We start from the raw sequence: 19,990 nt of genomic DNA, 5'->3' as shown, positions 1-19,990 counted from the left end.
AGCCAGATGCTCCTGGAACAGAATCCAAGAGCTCCCAGTCTGGCTCCAGTACTTATTTGTGAGGGTCTGCCATCATCAGTAAGCAATGGAAATAATTAGCCTAACGCTTTCAAAAATTACTTGTTCAGATGGCCAATCTCACAGATTGCTTTCCCTCTATCCAAACTTGACACAGCACTCGAGCACTGGTTATTCATGTTCCCTCTAATAAGGCTGCCATAGAACACATTCAGAATACAGACATAAACGGCACACGCTGCCTGCACCATGATGAACCAGCATCAACTGTCATACCTTTGTATTGGTTTGAAGTCCACACAAACAATCACAATGGAAGATGGGAAGGAGAAAATGAATGTGTATGAGGCACATTAAAAATGCCTAGAGTATGGGACCTAATGGTGAACCCAGCACGGGAGAAAAGCTGTAAAGCTTGAGCTGGTCACACAGCTGACAGCAGCACTCTTCACAGGTTCTGCACTTTTTATAGCCCAGACAATACAACAGGGAACAAGAGGAAAGGATAGAGAGAAGGGGGGGTCATCATGGCTGCCTTGATTCTGTGGATCCTGTGGGCTCTGCACTGCAAAATGTGGCCTCACACACACACACAAACACACACAAACACACGTTTTGACAACGTAAGCTGGGCTCACTCTCTATATCAAAGGCCCCACCACGCGGGGATTAACTTTTGTTCTTGGCAGCAGGAAAAAAGAGAAAACTTTATGATGTTTATTTCCCTCTGGTTTTATTTGACTCCGGTTTTGTTGTGGGGGGAAGTGTGCTCGTTGTGTGTGACGTCTGTCTACAGCGTTGGGAGTTGTTACTGTATGTTGGTGAGAGGTTTGTTTGTGAGATTGACAGATTGTTTGTCTACGCTGGCTGTTTCTTCAACTCATTTCACTGGAAACCCAGTCATTTGCTCCTCTGCCAAACGGTTGAAGTCAGAACAAATGAAAGCGGGCAGAAAAGGGGGGAGAACACGCCTGCTTCATCTGTTGTGCTCTTCTGGTCTGCTTTTAAGATCTTATGTGGCATTCATAGGGTTTTTTGAGATATAGGGGGAAAGACCTGGGTCATTCATGTTGCTATGCTACGGCAAAACTGATGCACACATATAGAAAGCTGCATCCATGTTGCTGGGACCATCTTCAGGAGCTGATCAGTGGCAACGCAGAGGACTTCTAACAGAATGCTGACCTCTAGTGGAGAATGCATCAAAAGACGTAGCAACTCTAAGGCAAACTATATATGTGTAAAAATCAACTGCAAATGGCAGGTTTGCACAAATTCTCATATTTACTTGAAGTCCACAGTATGAGAACAAATCTATAAACAAATAAATATTTTTAATTTATAACACTATCTCAAAGATATTGTGTCAGAAATGCAAGCAACGGGTTGATGTCAGATTGCCTTCAGGACAATGTGGTCAACATTGTGCCTTACAGAAGTGTGATCCAAAATATACAGAACAATCACTGCATTGTAAAAGGATTAAAAGCAAATGTGGGAATGTCATACCTACACATATTTACACACAGGCTCTGCTGCTGTAACAGTACACTATGTAGTAAAAGAAAGCTAATGTGCCACTGAATTACATGGATGCTCTGCTTCTTGTGACAACTTTTTTTGACACCGTAGCCGACACTGTTAGACATGGACACGGAAGAACTGACTTTGAATTTTATGTCTTCATAAATACCAGCTAAGCAAACAAAAAGAACCTCCTGGTGACTGGGAACAGGTCAGTTCAGCATGACTAAGATTTGGTTATCTATTCAGCCCTTGCCTATGCCTTTATTTGCACAATACTTTGCTGTTTGAAAACCTTTACTTCAGTGAATGTGAACAAACTCTAAAAGCAGATTTAACAATCCAGTGTAATGCTTATTATCTTCTAACGGACATGTAACATGTTTTTTTAATTTTCTCTAGCTAACAAGCTAGTGCTACTAAACGGATTAGTTGTATCATCAGTGATATCTGTTAGCAGTGAAAAATAATATAGAAGCTAAATGTCTATGAAATACTTTTAAGATGACAGAATCTGGAAGCTCAAACTTTACTTTGCCTTTGTTGCAAAAGTGAAGGACCTCCAATATGGCTGCCCGAGGAGTGTGCTATATGCCAGCTGAAAGCATCTTACTGCCCTTTTAATGCCCAGTAATGAACAGTAAGACACCTCTGTTTCAGATGCTTTGTGGTAAAACACACGGTCACGACCTAGCCGAGTTTTTTTTGTGCTCTTGTTGTTAGCACCAATACCATCTTAAAGTCGAGAGAGGAGGAGGATTGGATCAGGAAGAGTCTGAGTCTGAGTCTGAGTCTTCAACATCTGTGGAGTTGTGTTCGTCAGCAGACTCTGTAAGGGCAGGGTAGGGCCGTGGCTGGTCCAGGTTGACGTAGGTGACATTCAGACTGATGTAGTGCTCTCCCTCCAGGCCGGACAGGATGGTGGAGACAGCCAACACCAACGTAGCAAAGCTGGGCCTCAACTCTGGATCAGGGTCCCAGCACTGGAGCATAATGTTATACCTGGAAAAAACACATGGACAGAGTCTGAGTCCAAGCAAGGGGGGATGGACAACTCAGACCACTATATTATCAGTTAGCATTAAAATAATCTATAATTACTTTCACATAGTTAGTTATCATCTTTACAAAATTCTTAAATTCAAGACATGCTCACTTTAAAAACAAATGTTTGGTGTCCTTCCAGCAGCGCAACATATCCTCATGCACAATTTGGTAAAATGTATTTGTGGTTGGGTTTAAATAACTACTGACTTACTTAAGTACGGTAGTTAGGTGGCGAATAAATCAACCTTGAATTCTCATTACAAGAACAGCACTCACCTGGGTGAAAGACCGTTTTAAAGAAGTAGAAAGTTGGTCGTGGCAAAAAAAAACAGTCTGGCACTGACAACTCACCATAAATTATGAAATTGTTGTTTTTACACTTAAATTGAACATGTAACATGTTAACTAGTGAGCTGCTTTGGGCAGAGCCACGTTAGCTCCCCCCATTTACAGTCTTTACGCTAAATTAAGCTAGCCATCTGTTGGCTGTAGCTTCATATATAGTGTACAGACATGAAAGTGGTATCAATCTTCTCATATAACTTTCATCAATAAAGGAAATAAAGACATTTCCCAAACTTTCTAACTATCCCTTTAATATCCTATGTTGGTGCTCTGCATGGGTCCCTTGGTGAGACTTTTCCATAAGCGCTTCCATCCATGAGGACAGAATAGTTGATTTATTCTTCATCAATCTTTAAGTTGTTGTGCAACAGCCTACAGTCCAAGGGATGTATCATTAAAACTGCAAACAAAAGTTGGCTTATTGCTGTAAAGTCAGACCTGTGTGTGTGTGTGTGTGTGTGTGTGTGTGTGTGTGTGTGTGTGTGTGTGTGTGTGTGTGTGTGTGTGTGTGTGTGTGTGTGTGTGTGTGTGTGTGTGTGTGTGTGTGTGTGTGTGTGTGTGTGTGTGTGTGTGTGTTGTGTGTGTTTGTGGTTTTGTGAAGGAAGAAGAGGTGTTTTGTAGACACATTAACTCCCAAACTGCATTGTTTAACTGTGTTGGAATACCAAGTAGTGGACAATTTACGGGTTTTACTCTACTGAGTGACCATTGGAACATCTTGTTATTACTACTTGGACTTTGTTCTTCCGTCTTGTAGTTGTGAATCTGTGTTAGTATTATTTCAGTATTCGTACTAAAGCAAACCTCAATCCTGTGAAGTTTTACAATGGATTCATGCAAAAGTATAACCTAGACTATTTAAACAAAGTGTGCAACATAATGCTATTACTCCCACTACTTACAAAGGGTCGGGGCAGTACTGAGGCTGGGGAAGCCTCCTGCCCTTCAGTAAGTAATGTGTTATGTCATAAGGGTCCACCTCTGGATAGGGGCTCGCTCCTCTGGTCAGCATCTCCCACATCAGCACGCCAAAGGACCACTGCATCAGGAGAGGCAAAGTTAACACAGGAGTACCAGTACACTTGCATACATTACACTTGCATACATGTTGAGAAAAGTATAAAAACACAACAATTTTAAAGGTGCTAATTGTAGCAATATGTGTCCCCCTCTGTGGGATTAGCAAGAAAAACTGTACAGCCTTAAACACAGACAAGGAGGTTGGCCAATGTTGAGTTGAAGCTATGAAGGTGGAATTGGAATAAATTCGTGGAACACTAATGTTTCATAGTATTGTGCTGTAAAGCAATACAGAAGATTTAGTGCATCACACAACCAAAAAGCAATCAATTAAAATGCTAGAGCAGTGTTTACCAAACGTATTGGCTTGTGACCCTTTAAACCAAATGAGATTCCACATCATTACAGATATCTACTGTTTGTGACCATTTTAGCCATTTCTAATTGAGTTTCTTTAAAGGCATAAAAAAGTAAAATTATCGAGTAGTTGACAAGGAAGAAAAATCAAAGTTTAGAAAAAAGTTGGACAGTTGTTTTTCTGCTTTCCTATCCTGTTAATCATTGTCTAACCCCTAACATTTAAATTGCCACCCATTTGGAATGATGTAGAGCACAGCAGATGATAGTACGTGTATTAATGCCATATATTATCATGGTGATAATTGACATTAAAAGAGAACACCACAAAAATTGTCGAAATTTAGTTAACCGGACACATAAATACTGCACTCCCCTGATTTTTTTTTTCCATAATCTACATATTAGAGATGCAACAATCATTGAACATTTATTTCCATCCCTAGAATAATAGATCTTCATTACTACAATAAGGTTGATCTTCATTTGCTCACCACATCGGACTTGGAAGTGAATTTCTGTGTCTGCAGACTCTCGATGGCCATCCACTTGACGGGCAGCTTGGCCTTCCTGTGATCCTGAACACTATAGTACTCCTTATCAAACACATCTCTGGCCATGCCAAAGTCTGCCACCTTCACTGTATACGACTCGTCCAGCCTAATAAGAGCAAAAGCAAAATCAGAGTTTTGTTGGAATCTGTTGTAACAAGCTCAGCCTGATTTGTTCCATGAAACATCTCCCTACACTAAATCAAAGAGAAATTCAGGCCTTATGGCGGTGATTAAACTGATGACTTCTCTGCGCATATCGGTGACTCACATGCAATTGCGTGCTGCGAGATCTCTGTGCACAAACTTCTTCTGAGCCAAATACTCCATCCCCTTGGTAACCTGCAGCCCGAAGCCAATCAGATCCTTGACGGTGGGGTTCTGAACAAAACCCACCAACACATGACGAAAAAACAGATTTTAAACAGTGGGAGATCGATTTTTTTTTTAGCATAGTTCATAAAACAGATGGCTGTACATAAATCAGATGAATAATTTGCACTGGTTTAATGTAGGTGTCGCACCCTCTTCTCGCAGCGTATGAAGTGCCGCAGGTCCCCGTGTTTCATGTACGGTAGCACCACTAGAGGGAGCCCCTCCTGTGGCAGGAGGATGCCCAGCAGAGACAGCACATTAATGTGGTGGAAACCCTTCATTATGATACCCTCCTTCAGAAACTGCTCCACCTCCTCGACATCTGTTATTCCTGATGACACACAAGCAGACAAATATTATGAACTCAAAACTAAAGGACGAAAGCCACTGGAATAGCATTTATGAGAAATCGCTTTTAAAAGTTAGACTTTCTGGTGCTATCGTAAAGCAAATATATAGATGTTCCTCACTGTTCAATGACTTGACAGCACAGTGGATTTCTCTGTTGTTTTGGTCTGTGAAGTAGCCATGATAGACAGTGCCAAAATGACCTACAGGGGGTAAAAAATACAGAGCGTGACAAGACTGTTCTTTCCAAGTGGTACCAGGTATTCTTGTTTCAAATAGAGGCAGTGGGGCTCCTCACCCTTCCCAATGATCCGGTGGTGCTGCACAATGAGCATCTCAGCAGGAATGAGAACATCCTTCACCTCCTCTAGCAGCTCTGGCCTAAAACTGGAGATGGAGATCTTCTCTGGAGGCATGAGGGGAGTGAGGGTAGAATCAATGCTGCCTGGGGCGTAGCTCAGGCTGGGGAACACTGGCCCAACCAGAGGGGTGGGAGGACTCAAGGACACTACTGGTAAAAGTCCAGAGAGAAGGGGATAATTTATTATTGAGAGTTATGATAATATGTGTTACAGAAGCAAACTAGCTATTCAGTATTACAGTGCAGTAAGATAAGGGCTCAGCTGGATTGTCACCTCTCCTGTAGTCTCCAACAGGCGACAGCTCCACGTTATTTGTCCCGGAGCGGCTAGCATTGTGAGCCAAGCGACTCTCTACCATGGAGGCTGAAAAACATTTCACAATACTTTTTAATCATCAACCCCAGGACATGTACATCCCATGCACCAGGAACACCAGGAATGTTCTAGTTGAAAGACTTGTGTAATTTATCCTAAATTCCCACCCAAAGCTGGTTCCAGTTGCGCAAACATGTATGACCAAGGTCCACCTAACAGAGAGAAGCCCACCTTTCTTCTGCTTCCTCAAGTGTTTCATGACGACGAAGGCCAGCACTGCACCGGCCACCAGAGCCGCCAGGATCCCCAGAACAATGCCCACCATGTAGTGGTTGCTGACCCTCACCACCGTACCGACGTTGTGCACCTGACCGTTGATGGAGATCTAAAGAACAGAATTCATCATACACAGTGGTTACTATTTTATAAAGCATGGTTTACAGAGTTTTACTGGCATTGAGTTCTTCAGTAACATAAACACTCTGCATGTAGAAAAAATGCATTTTCTTTCGCAAAATGTCTTAATTATCTTTACTTCAAACATATGGAGCTTTTTTTGCATTAGATCCCATCTGATGGCTGCTTGACAATGATCTTGCACAATGTATAAGACTGGTTTGTGATCACTGGACAGTCATATGCGCGGCCTGGGGATCTGTATTGGATCCATGCTGGATCCAGGCAGGTCAGTGAGTTAATCATCATCTAAACCTCTAGCCTGATTTACCTTCACTGGCAGTCCCTCACTGGGGATGGACATGTTCTTGGGGATCCTGCAGGTGATCTCATTATCCAGGACTTTAGCATCACAATCAACTCCTGCCACCGTCATGATGATGGTCATACAGGAGCTCACCAGATTCAGCTTTTGATGCTGCGTACAGGGAGGGCAGATCAAGATATGAGACGAATATGAGTTTTTTAAGAATCTATAATGAATATGACAAATCCACATTTATCATAGCAATTTCTTACATGTAGTGACACTTCGTCAAATCCAGGGTACAGATTCAGCACGTGTCCCTCTGTTTCAAAAGGAATGGGCTTGCCGTAAGGGTGGTAGGAGAACTCTTTGTTCCAAAGTCCCAACGCTCCGTCCATGTCAAAGGAAAGCTCTCCTTCCTCGGTCTCATCCCGGGGGAACGCAGGAGAGATACACTCCATCCTCGTGGGCAAGGACTTACTGATGCACTCCTGAAATAAGACAGTGTGATCACATTTCAATGGAAGGCCTGCATAGTAAAAATGTCATGAAAATTACCTTGAAGGGAAATTGTGAAATTCGCATACTGTAGACTGACTAACAGAATTATGCTTTTGAATGAATCTACTGTACATTATGATGAGCATTGTACCCTTGTCACAGGTTTCAAGTGGCTCTCATTGGGTTTAAAGCGGATGATGGTGCGATAAACAGAATCCAGGTTCTCCCCCCCGATGACAATCCTTGACCCCCTGCAATTCAGACAAACGTGAGACATGATTACATTTTCATAATGTCATGGAAGATGAGATTGATTTCTGTTACAACTGAACTTGTGATATGATAAAGATAAGAAAGAAAGATGAGGAAAGGTGGAGGTCTCACTGACTAACCTGTCAAAGCTACAGTCAGGCAGGACGGCTGTGATCACCGGGTTTTCCTTGTAGTAAAACACCTTTGTGGTGAGGACAGGAGACTTGTCGATGAAAACACTCAGGGGGACGTCCCTCACCTCTGAGATGGGCTGGGACAGACAGATGATGGAGGACACATTGCCTTTGGGCTCTGTGACTCTGTAGGGAGACATAGGTATGCATATAGGTAAGTTCTGAGTCAGTCTTTGGATGCCAAGTCCTGTCTAGGGGTTAGCCTGTGGTTTCCCACACCATAATTATTCCACACACAATTTGAGGGTGGTGTGATGAAAACAGATTGTGAAAGGTGTGTTTCCAGACCTCTTTATAGGACAGGGCATGTCGTTGAGAGTGACTCTCCTGGTCCTCCCAGCGTCCAAGTGCGGGCCAGTCACTGTGATGAGTGTGCCCCCAACAAGAGGCCCATAGTTGGGCTGGATATCTGTGATGTTGGGAATCTGGAGGGACAGTTAATTATAGTATTTTGGTTAACAAAAGAGTAAGTGGTTCCATAGATTAAATAGCGTGTAAAATGATTTAAAGCTTGTATGTTGTAATGAGGATATCAGTAGATGATAGCAGCAAAGATTACCACAAATGTGAATCCTGGCATTTCTGCCTTTCCGTCAATAGAGTAGCGTCCCTCCACCTTGCCCTCATGCACCTCCACTGTAATGTTAACTGGTTTGGACAGCTCAGTGGCCCCAGAGCGAATCTTACACACCAAGCTGAAGAGCAGCACCACAAAACACGTGTCAGTGAAAGAAAATGCAGCACCAGTGACAACTACATTTTTAAGGTAAATTAAATATGTAGGACTTTAAACTCCATCAGGAGACTCAAGTTGTTAAATGTGTTAGCTTTGCTCCTAAGATACAGCTTTCACGTTAACTAAACCCACACTTTCTGCCTTTATAGAATAAGTTTGTTTGTGAATCTATTTAACAAAAACACTTTTATATGATACTTCTGAGCCACACTTCTAAGTGAGTTCAATGCATTTCAACAAAGATTACAACATTCCCATTAGCATCAGCTGTACTTTGTGTTAAGTGCTAAAGTAGTGTCTTAGTACAGCTTCATAGAGCCGCTAGCATGGCTGTAGACTCGTAGTGGTAACTACACATATTGGTTATGCAACCTTGTGTCACAAGGAGATATTTCAACACATCAGTACCAGCAGTAGGCATCATAGGATTCATATCAAGTCGAGTCTAGACTCATTTTTCTCCACAAACAGTAACCTCAATAGACGCGATCACAGTGCTGAAAAGTAATGGTCTATAAGTGTTTTTCTCAATTTCTCAGAAGGTTTCTGGGGGGAAAAAATGAGCCTTCTCTTTTTAATAAAATCCTTAGGGTACATTTTACATCACATTTCTATAACACATTGGACTTGGAACCAGAACAGGGCCTGCACCGATACTCACTGTGTGTTGTTGCTTTTGACCGGAAGCACAGTGCACGCAGTCTGTCCTAGTCGGACCTGGTGGGTTCTGGAGCTGATGGCAGGTCTTAAGGGAGACTGGAACTCCCATCCGCACACCGTTAGCTCTGTCTGACCGTCAGGAGGTGCAGTCCGTGGAAAGAACTGCGTCAATAAAGCAGAATACACAGTGCAACCTTGAAATGAAATGTTTTCATTAGTTGCACCAAGAGATGTGTGTATCCCGGATTACAGAACAAACCTCACCCCAGTGATCCCCGGCGGGCAGGACTCGTTCCTCCAGCGGTTGTGACACTCGCTCTCCCATGAGCACACTCCGGAGCACCAGCCACAGCCCATGAACTTAGGGGCTGTGAGGCACACGGCACAAGTCAGGAAGTGTTGGCAGCCCGGCCCTCTCTGGGGCACCTGGATCATCTGAAACAAAGAGACTCAAAGGTCACATATTCAATCTTATGGCCTTGTAATACTTTATTATTAATGTGGCTATTACTGTTACACGTAAAGTGATACTTGGCCTCGTTGAGCAGAAAGCTCTTGGTGCTAATAGGAAGTCAAACACACTGCTCTAATCCAAATAAACCAAGGTAAAAGTCCTAAGACCCATGTAATTACTGATATCGACCCCGCTGCAAACTGCAAAGTCACATCAAGTTTATCGATTTGCTTTAGCCCCTTGCTCATTCTCAGGGTCACAGGGGTCGCAACCTATCCCCGCATGCACTGGGCAGAGGGCAGTAAAACAAAATAGGGTCAAAGACAGACAATCAGTCACAATCCCAACTCATTTGTAATTGTAATGTAACCTGAGATGGGTGTTTGGTCTGTGGGAATAAAGCTGACCCCAAGAGCCTCCTCATCAGATGACACTAATATCCACAGAGGTATTGTACAGGTTAACATTGATATAAAGAAAAGAGTTTTGCTCTCATTTCATGGGAGTGCTCTTGTACCTTGTCTCCAACCACAAAGAGAAGATACTCTGATGAGTAAACAGCGGCAATGGATGAGACCCTCTGGTTCTCTACCAAAGAGTAATTGGCAAAGATAATAGGGCTGGATCTTGTCAAAACCAGCTGTCAACACAGACACAACATATAATTATTAATAGTGGACTGTATACAATGGTCAAGTGAGGACTAATACCAAAAATGGTTGTGTACCTGCAGCAGGCGTCCAGTCGAGGTGCCAATATGGGCTACGGTCTTGTTCTCTATGGTTGTGACCAGCAGAGATGTGAGCAGGACGTCGGTCATCTGCCTGTTGAAGAGGTCCACTCTGTAGTAGGGCTTTGACATCATAGTGGGATGGTCTCTGCATGTGGCATTGTTCTCCATGCTCTAGTACCAAGGCCACAGGCAGCAGAGAAATGAGACAAAGAGGAAGAAAGTGAGGCAGAAAATAAACTCAGCATTAGTAGACATGTTTGAACTGGACTGACATCAACAACAGGCGGCAAAGGTGTTAAGGTACAGAAAACAAACAAACAAAAAACAGTCTTTCAACTGCATGCTCAGATGTCATTGAGATGAACCTGTAGGAAAGAGACAGTAATTGGAGCTTGAGTTGTATTTATTATTATTTTCTGCTTGAATTAGCTTAACAGCTCAATGTGCGCTTCGAAGGGTTCCACATTCTCAGACGATAATATATTTTCTTTTCAAAGCATACAGATGTAGTGAGCTGTTTCCTTGCGAGGAGGACGAGCTACGAGCTGCACTAGTCACCAGGGAAATCACGAGTCCCCGGCACACCAGAAGCACAAGGTGAATCTGTCGTTATAATAGCATCATTTCCTAATTTAAGAGGCCGTGATGAATGATTATTAGACAGCAGGATTGCCTTGTAGCTATAGACACGCAGCAGGGCGGATCACTGTTTGGTTAGAGGGAGTTGACGAATAAACACTTGTTAATATCTTCAGGGCATGATGTTACTGCAAAAAATATTACACTTTCTAATTGTGTTCTTGTCAAATAAAAGGGGAAACAGGTAATTGGGATAGAAGCATTTTTCAATTTTGGAGACATGCAACCTCCATGCTCTTGTCTCATGATTTGAGACTTGGAAAAAACAGCTTTTGTTTTGGCTGAAATCATTGACCTACTAACCCCAGAGGAGCATTACACCTTGGTTATAATTCAGTTTACTGTACCCTAAACCTAAAATCCTACTGACCTGAATATAAAAAAGTAATTATTTGGGAAGCTTAAGGACACATGACAATGACATAGAGAAAAAGTGTGAACAAGAACACGGGAAATAGGATATATTGGCATGTTATAACCAAACTAAAATCCATTTTCATATTTCAGTGAGAGCACAGAAGCTGAAAGTGGCATATGATCAACAGAATGACAAATGTATTATTCAGTATTATTCAATTTGATGATCCTCCAAAGTCTAAATGATTCGATGGCAGACTAAAAAAACATGAAAAGCATAGTATTTGTGAGGCACAGATGAAGTTGTTGGCACTACATGTGTTTTGTTTACAGAGAAATGGAAGAACCAGGATTTCAGATTGTTGGACAATCCCGCTGGCAGGTCACTCAGCATTCAGACCAGCAGCCAAAAGCAACAAAACAGAAGAGGCCTTCGGAGTTCACTAGTTCCATGAAATCAAAACTGCTGTTCATTTTTCAGCATTTCTCAGCCTTGAAGAACTGACGTCATCTAACAATGTTGCATCTGAGTCCCAACATTTCTTACCACAGGTTCAATGACTCAACATGCAAACTATGAAATGATCTGATGATGAACTCAGTTCTGGGAATTCAACTTAATTCTCAAACTGGCTGTTAAATTGGGAATAGGAAGTCCCTCCCCATCCGCCAACACAGAATAACTTAACATAAAAAATGATATTCTGGAAATAAAAAAAACAGTTTTCCCAAAAGTACCAACACAAGAAACCAATGCAGTGATAATCTGAGACTTTTAAAAATATAAATCAAAATGCTCACTATGGCCTTATCAGGCTACTGACTACCCTCACACCATCACAGTTATGACTGACATAAGATCGAATCTTTTTTAAATAGTTTTTATAAAAATACACTCTTCCTGTCTGGCCTGAGAAATTCACTCAACTGATGCAGCCCTCAAACCTCACTCCCACCTGGCCCCTGTCCAATATTTCATTCCAACAGACTTCTTCCATCCTTATTTTTCCATCCAAAAAGCAATTTGTATCCATGATTTCTTGGATTTAACTGTGAGTTCTCACTGAATGCTGATGCAAGTGGTTCTGAATACATTCCTATGCTGGCTGGGATGCAAAGGGCCTTGATGATACCTAAAGGAATCCCAAAAAGTTTCCTTTTCATTGGCATGAAATATGGATGATCTGACACATGATGAAGAGGATTAGTCCAATTAAAAGGGAAATAAATAAAAGATTGAAAGATTCACCTCTGGCTGATAAAGCAGTAAATGTTTTTTATATATCATTTAAAATAATTTCTTGAAGAGGAAACGTTAAAAGATGTTTGCATTAGTTGTAAGGTATGAATTATCTCTCAAAGGCATATTTAATTAGCACTATTTCTGATGACAATGGTTTCACTTTAAGCTTGCACAATAACCTGCAGACAGATTTAACTTTAACCAAAACAGTGAGTCACACAATGAGCACATGCAGCTTGAGGGAGCTCTGTGTTATGATAAAAAAAAACATTTTACAGTTTGTGTAATTTCCTTAGTCCTGTTTGTTAGTCATTGTTCCTGCCACTAGTGTGAGGAAAGTGTTGCTTTTCTTCGGGGTTTACATCATTTCATAATATTTTTCCAAAGTAATCATAGGAAAACACATGAAGAAGGTTGAGTAACATTTTTGACCAAAACAAATAAATCTGAGGAACTTCTATTAGAACACTACTGATTTAATTTAACCATTTAGAAAACATCTGTCAATGTTCATGTGCAAACAAGCTGCCATGGAAGCTAATTTCTCCACTCCCACTGTATTATTTCCATCAGTGTAAGAATGCACACTGAGAGGAACGTCCACATTCCTCGGGTTCATTTGATTGACATTTCTATGAGCCGTGAACTGCCTCACTTGTTTTTAATCTTTCTGCTCACACAGGTTTTCAAGGACTTTATATTCTGACTTGCCTGACCCTTTAAGAATAAGGAGTGCACTTCCCCTATTATTCGTTTATACAGATCAATTATAGAAGGAAAGTGCAGACATTTATTTTAATGTGCAAGTTTAGTCATCTTGGCAATTTTTTAACTGCAAGATCCTTGCAGGTGTAATGTCAAAATACACATTAAATACAACATGTCACACACTTGATTGTCTTTTACCATGATTTTAAACAAGTGTTGGCAGACTGAGAGGGGAGGAGACAAGCCCCTTCAGAATCTTTCAGACAAGCGTCTTTAATTTGATAAGATTGTCCCAGCTCATGCAATCATGAGGAAGTAACAAAGGTGATGGCTATTTGGCTTCCTGACAAATATCTTGACAGCCTGGTTGTATACTGACCAGTATAGCCAAACAATACAAGTCTTTGTTTTTTACTGCTGTAATGTCAGTCTGTTAAGAAAGGAATGTTTACTTGTTTATCAACTTCACTAACAATATATATGTAATTATGCCTTTGAAAGAATACATTTGGCTCACTTTTTATGTCAAACTACAATTGAGTAACTTTTAGCCAATAATGCCACCTGTGGCTCTAATGCGAGATATCCTCCCTGATTGGCTACAGACACCATGTGAGAGGTTATGAAAGATTGTGTGTTTTTCACTCTCCAGGAAATGAAGGAAGGCCAGTGTTTTGTGAACTGGGAATTTTTTTCTCATTAATTGTCCACAGAGGACACAAAGTGATAAACCTAATGATCTGAATAAAAAATTGTATCTGGAAAAATCAACGCCTACTTGCTAATCCACTAACACTAGCAGCTATCCTCAAGTTCAACACAAGCTAACTATTGTTTCCAATGATTTCATCCAGTCACAACAAGTGCTCAGTTACCTCACTATCTCTTCAATATGTACGCACATGTCAAGAGAGAAGACATAATTTGTAGCTCCACACCCGCGTGGTGAGATTTTCTAACAGGTCTCATCAGGAAACCTGCACCTTGAGAAAGCAACAGTTATCCATATAATTGGGTGCACTGGGAGATACCTCAGATGATATCTGGGAAATTCCATAGAAAAAGCGTTGCTGGAAACCCATAAATCATCTCCTCCGGGTTAAGGATAAATTCAGTGTGTTAGTGGACTGACGGCCTCACCTCATGTGGACAGCTCTCACATGGCTGGAAGTGGCAGAGCCCTCTGGAGAGCTGCTCAGGTCCAGACTTGCAGCAGTCCTCCACCCCGTCCACGATGGCTTTGTTCACGTTGTCAATCGGGAAGGCGCACAGGGCCGAGTCGTGCTCTGTCACCCCGTTGTCATCGGTGACAGCAAAAACACCGTAGAGGATGTCGTCCTCCTCCTCGGCCCCCAACTCCTCCGCCAGCTCCCTGCCTGCCTTGCCAAAGTGGGCTGCCTGGACCACATTGTACACCACGTCCTTATAGGGCTCGCTGGCTACGTTCCTCCTCCGGCGCTTAGGTTCAAACCGACACTCCAGGATCACCTCGCGGTACCTCCTCATCTCCCATTCATTCCGTGGGAGACGGCCTAAGCGAGTCTGAAACGGTGAAGAGTCCTGATCGGGGCTCTCTCTCTGAACTGAGAGGAAGTAGACGAACTCCTGAGTGAAAAAGCTGTAGACATATTCAATATGATACGTCCTCCGCAAGCCTGGAAGGACGGTCAGGCCACGCACGTCGTTATAGAAGCCGTCTTCTGTGGCCAGCGGTCGACGCACTGATATAGACTTCCTTGCGTAACGCTGGGTCACACTGTCGTTGACAGTGGTGGCAACAAAGAAGTAGACGGTCTGACCCTCTTCCACCATTGTGACTTTGGTACCAAGAGGGCTAGCCAAACAGTCAGGACAGTAGGCAGCGGAGTTGGAATCCTTTCTGAACAAACACTTAGAAAGGGAAGGGGGCTCTCCGTTTGAGTTTAGTTGGTGGAAATAGCATACACCATACTGAGAACTTCCACAAGAGTATAAATACATAAAGAGAGTATCCAACAGCAAGACCTGATTGTTTGTGTCCTCCAGGAAGTTGGGATCCTTGTCAACGTCGCACAGATCACATATGTTACACTCGGGGCTTCCCACCGGCCCAGTGCGGAGCTCCCACACCTTCTCCAAGCTTCTGTTGACGGCTTCGATCACATTCTGAGAGGCGACATACACCTCCTGGTAGTGCGAGTTGTTGACTATGTTCTGGATGTCGCCCCGGGCCTGGAAGAAGGGCATGGTGTAAACCACAGAGAAGTTGACAGGGCTGGGCGTAAGAGAGGGACAGCTGGCCAAGGCAACGGCCAGCAGAGTCTGGACACAGAGACATGTCCCCCACTGTGTGGGCGAGTGGACCATCTCCACTCCGGGGTGGATGGGGAGGCAACAGCACAGACAATGTGGGGTTACCTCCAGGTCTGATGTCGGGTCAAAAGCATCCTTAACACCAGCCGCTGATACCTGGAGGAAGAAAGTACAATAGGTCATTAAATCAATAAGGGGAGACACTACAGTTGAATAGGGTAAACTTTTGAACTAATAAATATTACCATGAAATGTCTACATTTAATTAAATTAAGGGAATACATTTATGGAGTACAGCTTTCTGATGCTAGTGGAGCTTTATCCTTTTGTGCTAGTTTGCCTACATCTCCAGAACAGAAATCTGAACTTTGGATCAAGCCAGGTTCAAAATTCTTATTTATTTTTATTACTCCATTAATCAAAAGATAGTGTTGTAAAAAAAAAAAAAAAAAAAAGTTCTAATCAGATTATAAATGATATATGAACAAACCCTTTCTTAAAACCTTCAGAATATAGATAGGAATGAACAGGAAAATTGGTATATTAAAGTGCTACTGAGGTTAAGATTTATGACTCAGAGAATGAGGAAAAACTCAACTGCCTCTAAAGATATGTTTTGTAAAATATCATACATTTTGCAAGACACTACAGGATAATACAGTAAAAAAATGTACTAGTAGACATCACCATGAAACTTTCCAAGTTGATTACTTACATTAGGACAAGCATTTCTTTTAAATCCGATTTTTTCTGAAAATGTACATTTAAATATGCAAACCAGGCATCACATAAAGGTAGCTTTTGGTAAATTCAGGAGACATCTACAGACATAATTAGACAAAATGTAGTAAAAATAAAGACCTTAATGTGTATTTTGGATGATTTCTTTCCACTAGTCTGAAAGAAGACATGTTATGGAAGATATCGAACCCAAAATCCCAAAATCAACCAGTGCATGAAATGCTCAAAACATGGCTGAAACCACAGCGTACAAATTCACTCTTGACCCTGAGAACATTTTGACACTAAAGGTTAACTTGCTAGCTTTTTTCATGGCTTTTAAATTCATATTGTGGTCTTCCAAGGAAAGGAGTTTTGGTGTTTTAAAGACTGAAACCTGTTGCATTCAGAACTGATCTACGGTTGTCTTCAGTAACACTAAGCCTCTTGCAAAACTATAAAAATTATCAGCAGTGGCCCTTCACAGAAAAAAATATTGTTTGATGAAAATGGTAACTGTTATTTTAACTGAAAAGCTGCGTAATTATGTTATGCACTGAATCCATCATATCTGAGGTGATAAATATCATCATCTTGGTTGAGCCAGATGAGGAGAAAAGCAATTGTGGTCATAAAGATAAAAGCTTCCTCTGACTCACTGTTTGCATAATAAAACAGAGAGCTGTGTCGTTGGTGATCAGTATAGTAGACAGTGGATACAACTATTTATGTCATTGTGACTTCCGGCACAAGTAATTTACATTTGTCTGGACATGTTTATTCTGGTTAATCCAACATCCTATCTGTTATTCCTCCCCCCCCATTGTGAGTCATGGTCTTTTATTTAGGAGAGCCGGTAGTAATAAATGAAGTACACGCAACAAATCTATCAACAAAAAATGTATCATCTTAATCAGTCTCCAAACAACAAGCAACCGAGTGGAGCGGCGTTTCAAACTCTGAGCCGTGTCTTCATTCCGGACAGACGTTGCTGGGTGTGGATCATTAACTCCACACATGACGGTAAGGCTGTATTAAAGAACGGCGGCCTCTCCACTTTGCATTCCTGTCACAGCCGCTACGTGCCTCTCAGGGGGAAAGATGTGCACGGGCTGATGGTCATAAGGACGACATGCGCCTTTTTAAGCACCAGGGGAAAAAGAAACGGCTCATCTGCTCGTGCCAGAGAATTTTAATAAACTCTGATTCTTTTATTTAGCAGCACAGAAAACTCAATTTTCACCAAAACTTTATCAAGAAACGTCACTTATTCTTGATATAAGGAGTTGTACGGAAAAGTTTCTAGTCAATAATTCATGGAATCCCACTAAAGTGGTGTTACATTTTAACATTTGCAGCTCCATGTGAAACCGAGGTTAAGGTTAGAGGACATGGGTATACATAGTAATGGCACTGATTGACTTTCTTTATGTTCATGGTTAATAAAGCAAATGGTTGAAATTGAGTTTCCATTCATTGTTCTATGGTGCTATTTACAAGCCAGTCGGTTGGTTGGGTTTTGCTGAAGGCTGCATCAGTGTATTCCCTCACAGGTGAATTAAAGATGCAAGATTCAGATATATAGTCAATGTGTTAAATCTACTTTATCTAGTATTTTCTGTCTTGAGCATTTGTACCTTAGCTTCAATATGAATTAACCGATTAAATATACAAAGTGTCTTTACCATCACTTATTTATGGCAATGGCCTGTGAGGCTACAGAGAGAGGGATGCGGTTATTGCACTGGCTGCTATACGCAACAGATTTATCGGCACATAGCCTTGCTCACGGGGACTATGGCGACAGTTGATGAGAGCATCTCTCTTTGATTGACGACTGCACAGATATCCACGGGGATTTGAGGAGGCATCACAATCAATGGTGACAAACACATGGTTCACCAAGGACAATTGTATTGATTCAGTGGCAGGAAATGGGTCCCAAACCAGTTCAGAACCACCAAAACCCACCAGTGTGGAGCGACACTCATCTCCGTGTTTACTGTATTTTGAAACATTAATATAAAAAGGGTTTCCTTGAGTTTATTCTTTAAAAACGATTCATCCAAGTGGTCAAGTTGATATCAAATCAATTCTGAAAATTGCACAGAGGCTGCACCATTTTAAGCCTGCTCTTGTTTATACTCTTTTTTTGTATTATCTCCATGTTCATGCTCCTGTTTCTTATCCCAACAGTGTCTGCCTTAAGTTCAGTGAAATCATGGATCCATTCCACATGAATTTGACTACAACGGCTGCACTAAACATGGAAACACCTTGCTCTTTGATCTTAAGGAATGGTTATAGCGGGGATCTCTGGTCTTTTACACAAACTGAACTGAGAATAAATCAAATTACAAGGTTCAATTGTAATATTTCATAATATAACTTTACAAATCAGACATGGAATAGTAAATGAAAGCCCTATATTATCGGTGTTCAGCTCAGCACAGCTTTTTCACTCACCATCATATAAACACAACATGCCACAGTTTCAGCACCTAAGCCTATATTACAGTTAAAACTCTTTATTTTAAAAACACTAATATTGGTTTAAATGTAAGCAGCATACAGTTATACCTTTGAATTACTTTAACACGTTGTATGACATTTTAATCTCCTGGTATAATATATTTTTTTTTGTGTGCTATGCTATTTTAAACAGGTGGCTGGTTTGTCTGAAAAATGTATATGTGGTTCACGGCAGCTGTGGATGTTATGAAAAGCTTACCTGTGCAGGTTAGTTACTGTCCTCTTACTGCCAGCTCTGCTCCTTGTCTGACTCTAGAATACAGCGCAGAGATGATTTTTCTTCGCTCAGGTATATTGAAGAGCACACCATTAGATTTTAGAGCCGGTCCGTCCTCGCACAGCTCTGGGACATGTAAACTGGCTTGGTTTCGGATTTAACTTCAACATGCAGTTCGAGTCGCTCCTCTTCGCCTCTTCGCCTCAGAGGAGCTCCGGTTCGCTCCTCGTCGCCTCAGAGGAGCTCCGGTTCGCTCCTCCCCCTCCTCTGACAGTCAGCAGCAGCAAACCCAATTAACTCTCATTGAACAGTGACGTACATGTGCTGTCGATTAATATTCAGGATTACCTACTGTAGATGTATCCCCAGTTTGACAACACCAGATAAAAAAAATACTTTTACTGGTTTCATTAACCTCCAAATGTACAGTTCCCTTGTTTAGGCAACAGACCAGCATGTCTACTGGTCTTATTTTGTTCTCCTGTAATATTATTATATTCCTTTATTGATCCCCATGGGGGAAATTCGGGTGTTGCAGCAGCTCAACTACACAGAAACAGATAATAAATACACATATTATACAATAAAATAAAAATAGAATAAAAATAAAAAAAATAAGAATACAAAAAAAAAAAAAATGTACAGTATATCCACATGGGGGGGGGCTGGTCAGCATGATGACAGACTGATATGACAGCACTCATGATGGTACACTGTAAATATATTTATATCCTTGAATACATTATATAATTAATGTATATGAGAGAGCATAAAGTAGGGTTCTTGA

At 41.5% G+C, this 19,990-nt stretch overlaps 1 protein-coding gene across 2 annotated transcripts; it reads right to left on the bottom strand.

Annotated features, from left to right (window-relative positions):
• Positions 1 to 708: 708 nt before the first annotated feature.
• mst1rb (macrophage stimulating 1 receptor b) lies at positions 709 to 19,392 on the bottom strand. 2 transcript variants are annotated; one of them, XM_054617391.1, is made up of 21 exons: positions 19,186 to 19,392; positions 14,583 to 15,890; positions 10,490 to 10,666; positions 10,280 to 10,402; positions 9,573 to 9,743; positions 9,310 to 9,470; positions 8,472 to 8,607; positions 8,201 to 8,337; positions 7,859 to 8,038; positions 7,618 to 7,717; positions 7,238 to 7,456; positions 6,990 to 7,136; positions 6,494 to 6,647; positions 6,221 to 6,310; positions 5,884 to 6,096; positions 5,708 to 5,788; positions 5,387 to 5,568; positions 5,134 to 5,243; positions 4,806 to 4,971; positions 3,837 to 3,973; positions 709 to 2,544 (listed from the first exon to the last, which is right to left on the bottom strand). In XM_054617391.1, the coding sequence occupies exons 2-21, from the start codon at positions 15,786 to 15,788 to the stop codon at positions 2,307 to 2,309; spliced, it is 4,128 nt and encodes a 1,375-aa protein (XP_054473366.1). In that variant the 5' UTR covers positions 15,789 to 15,890; positions 19,186 to 19,392; the 3' UTR covers positions 709 to 2,306. The 2 variants fall into 2 exon arrangements, with proteins under 2 accessions (XP_054473366.1, XP_054473367.1); XM_054617392.1 differs by having other exon boundaries at positions 5,884 to 6,093.
• Positions 19,393 to 19,990: the final 598 nt, after the last annotated feature.

This window comes from Anoplopoma fimbria, chromosome 17, assembly GCF_027596085.1.
Source record: "Anoplopoma fimbria isolate UVic2021 breed Golden Eagle Sablefish chromosome 17, Afim_UVic_2022, whole genome shotgun sequence".
NCBI classification, from domain to species: domain Eukaryota; kingdom Metazoa; phylum Chordata; class Actinopteri; order Perciformes; family Anoplopomatidae; genus Anoplopoma; species Anoplopoma fimbria.
The sequence above is the reverse complement of the archived record's forward strand: the minus strand, read 5'-3'. Positions and strand labels throughout refer to the sequence as shown.

Bases quoted from the DNA above. Each gene is read 5' to 3' on its own strand.
- mst1rb (XM_054617391.1), bottom strand. From the start codon at position 15,788: ATGGTCCACTCGCCCACACAGTGGGGGACATGTCTCTGTGTCCAGACT. The intron at 10,403-10,489 runs GTACACAACCAT...CTGTGTTGACAG, and splicing joins CGACTGGACGCCTGCTGCAG to CTGGTTTTGACAAGATCCAG. The intron at 7,718-7,858 runs GTTAGTCAGTGA...TCTGAATTGCAG, and splicing joins CCTGACTGTAGCTTTGACAG to GGGGTCAAGGATTGTCATCG.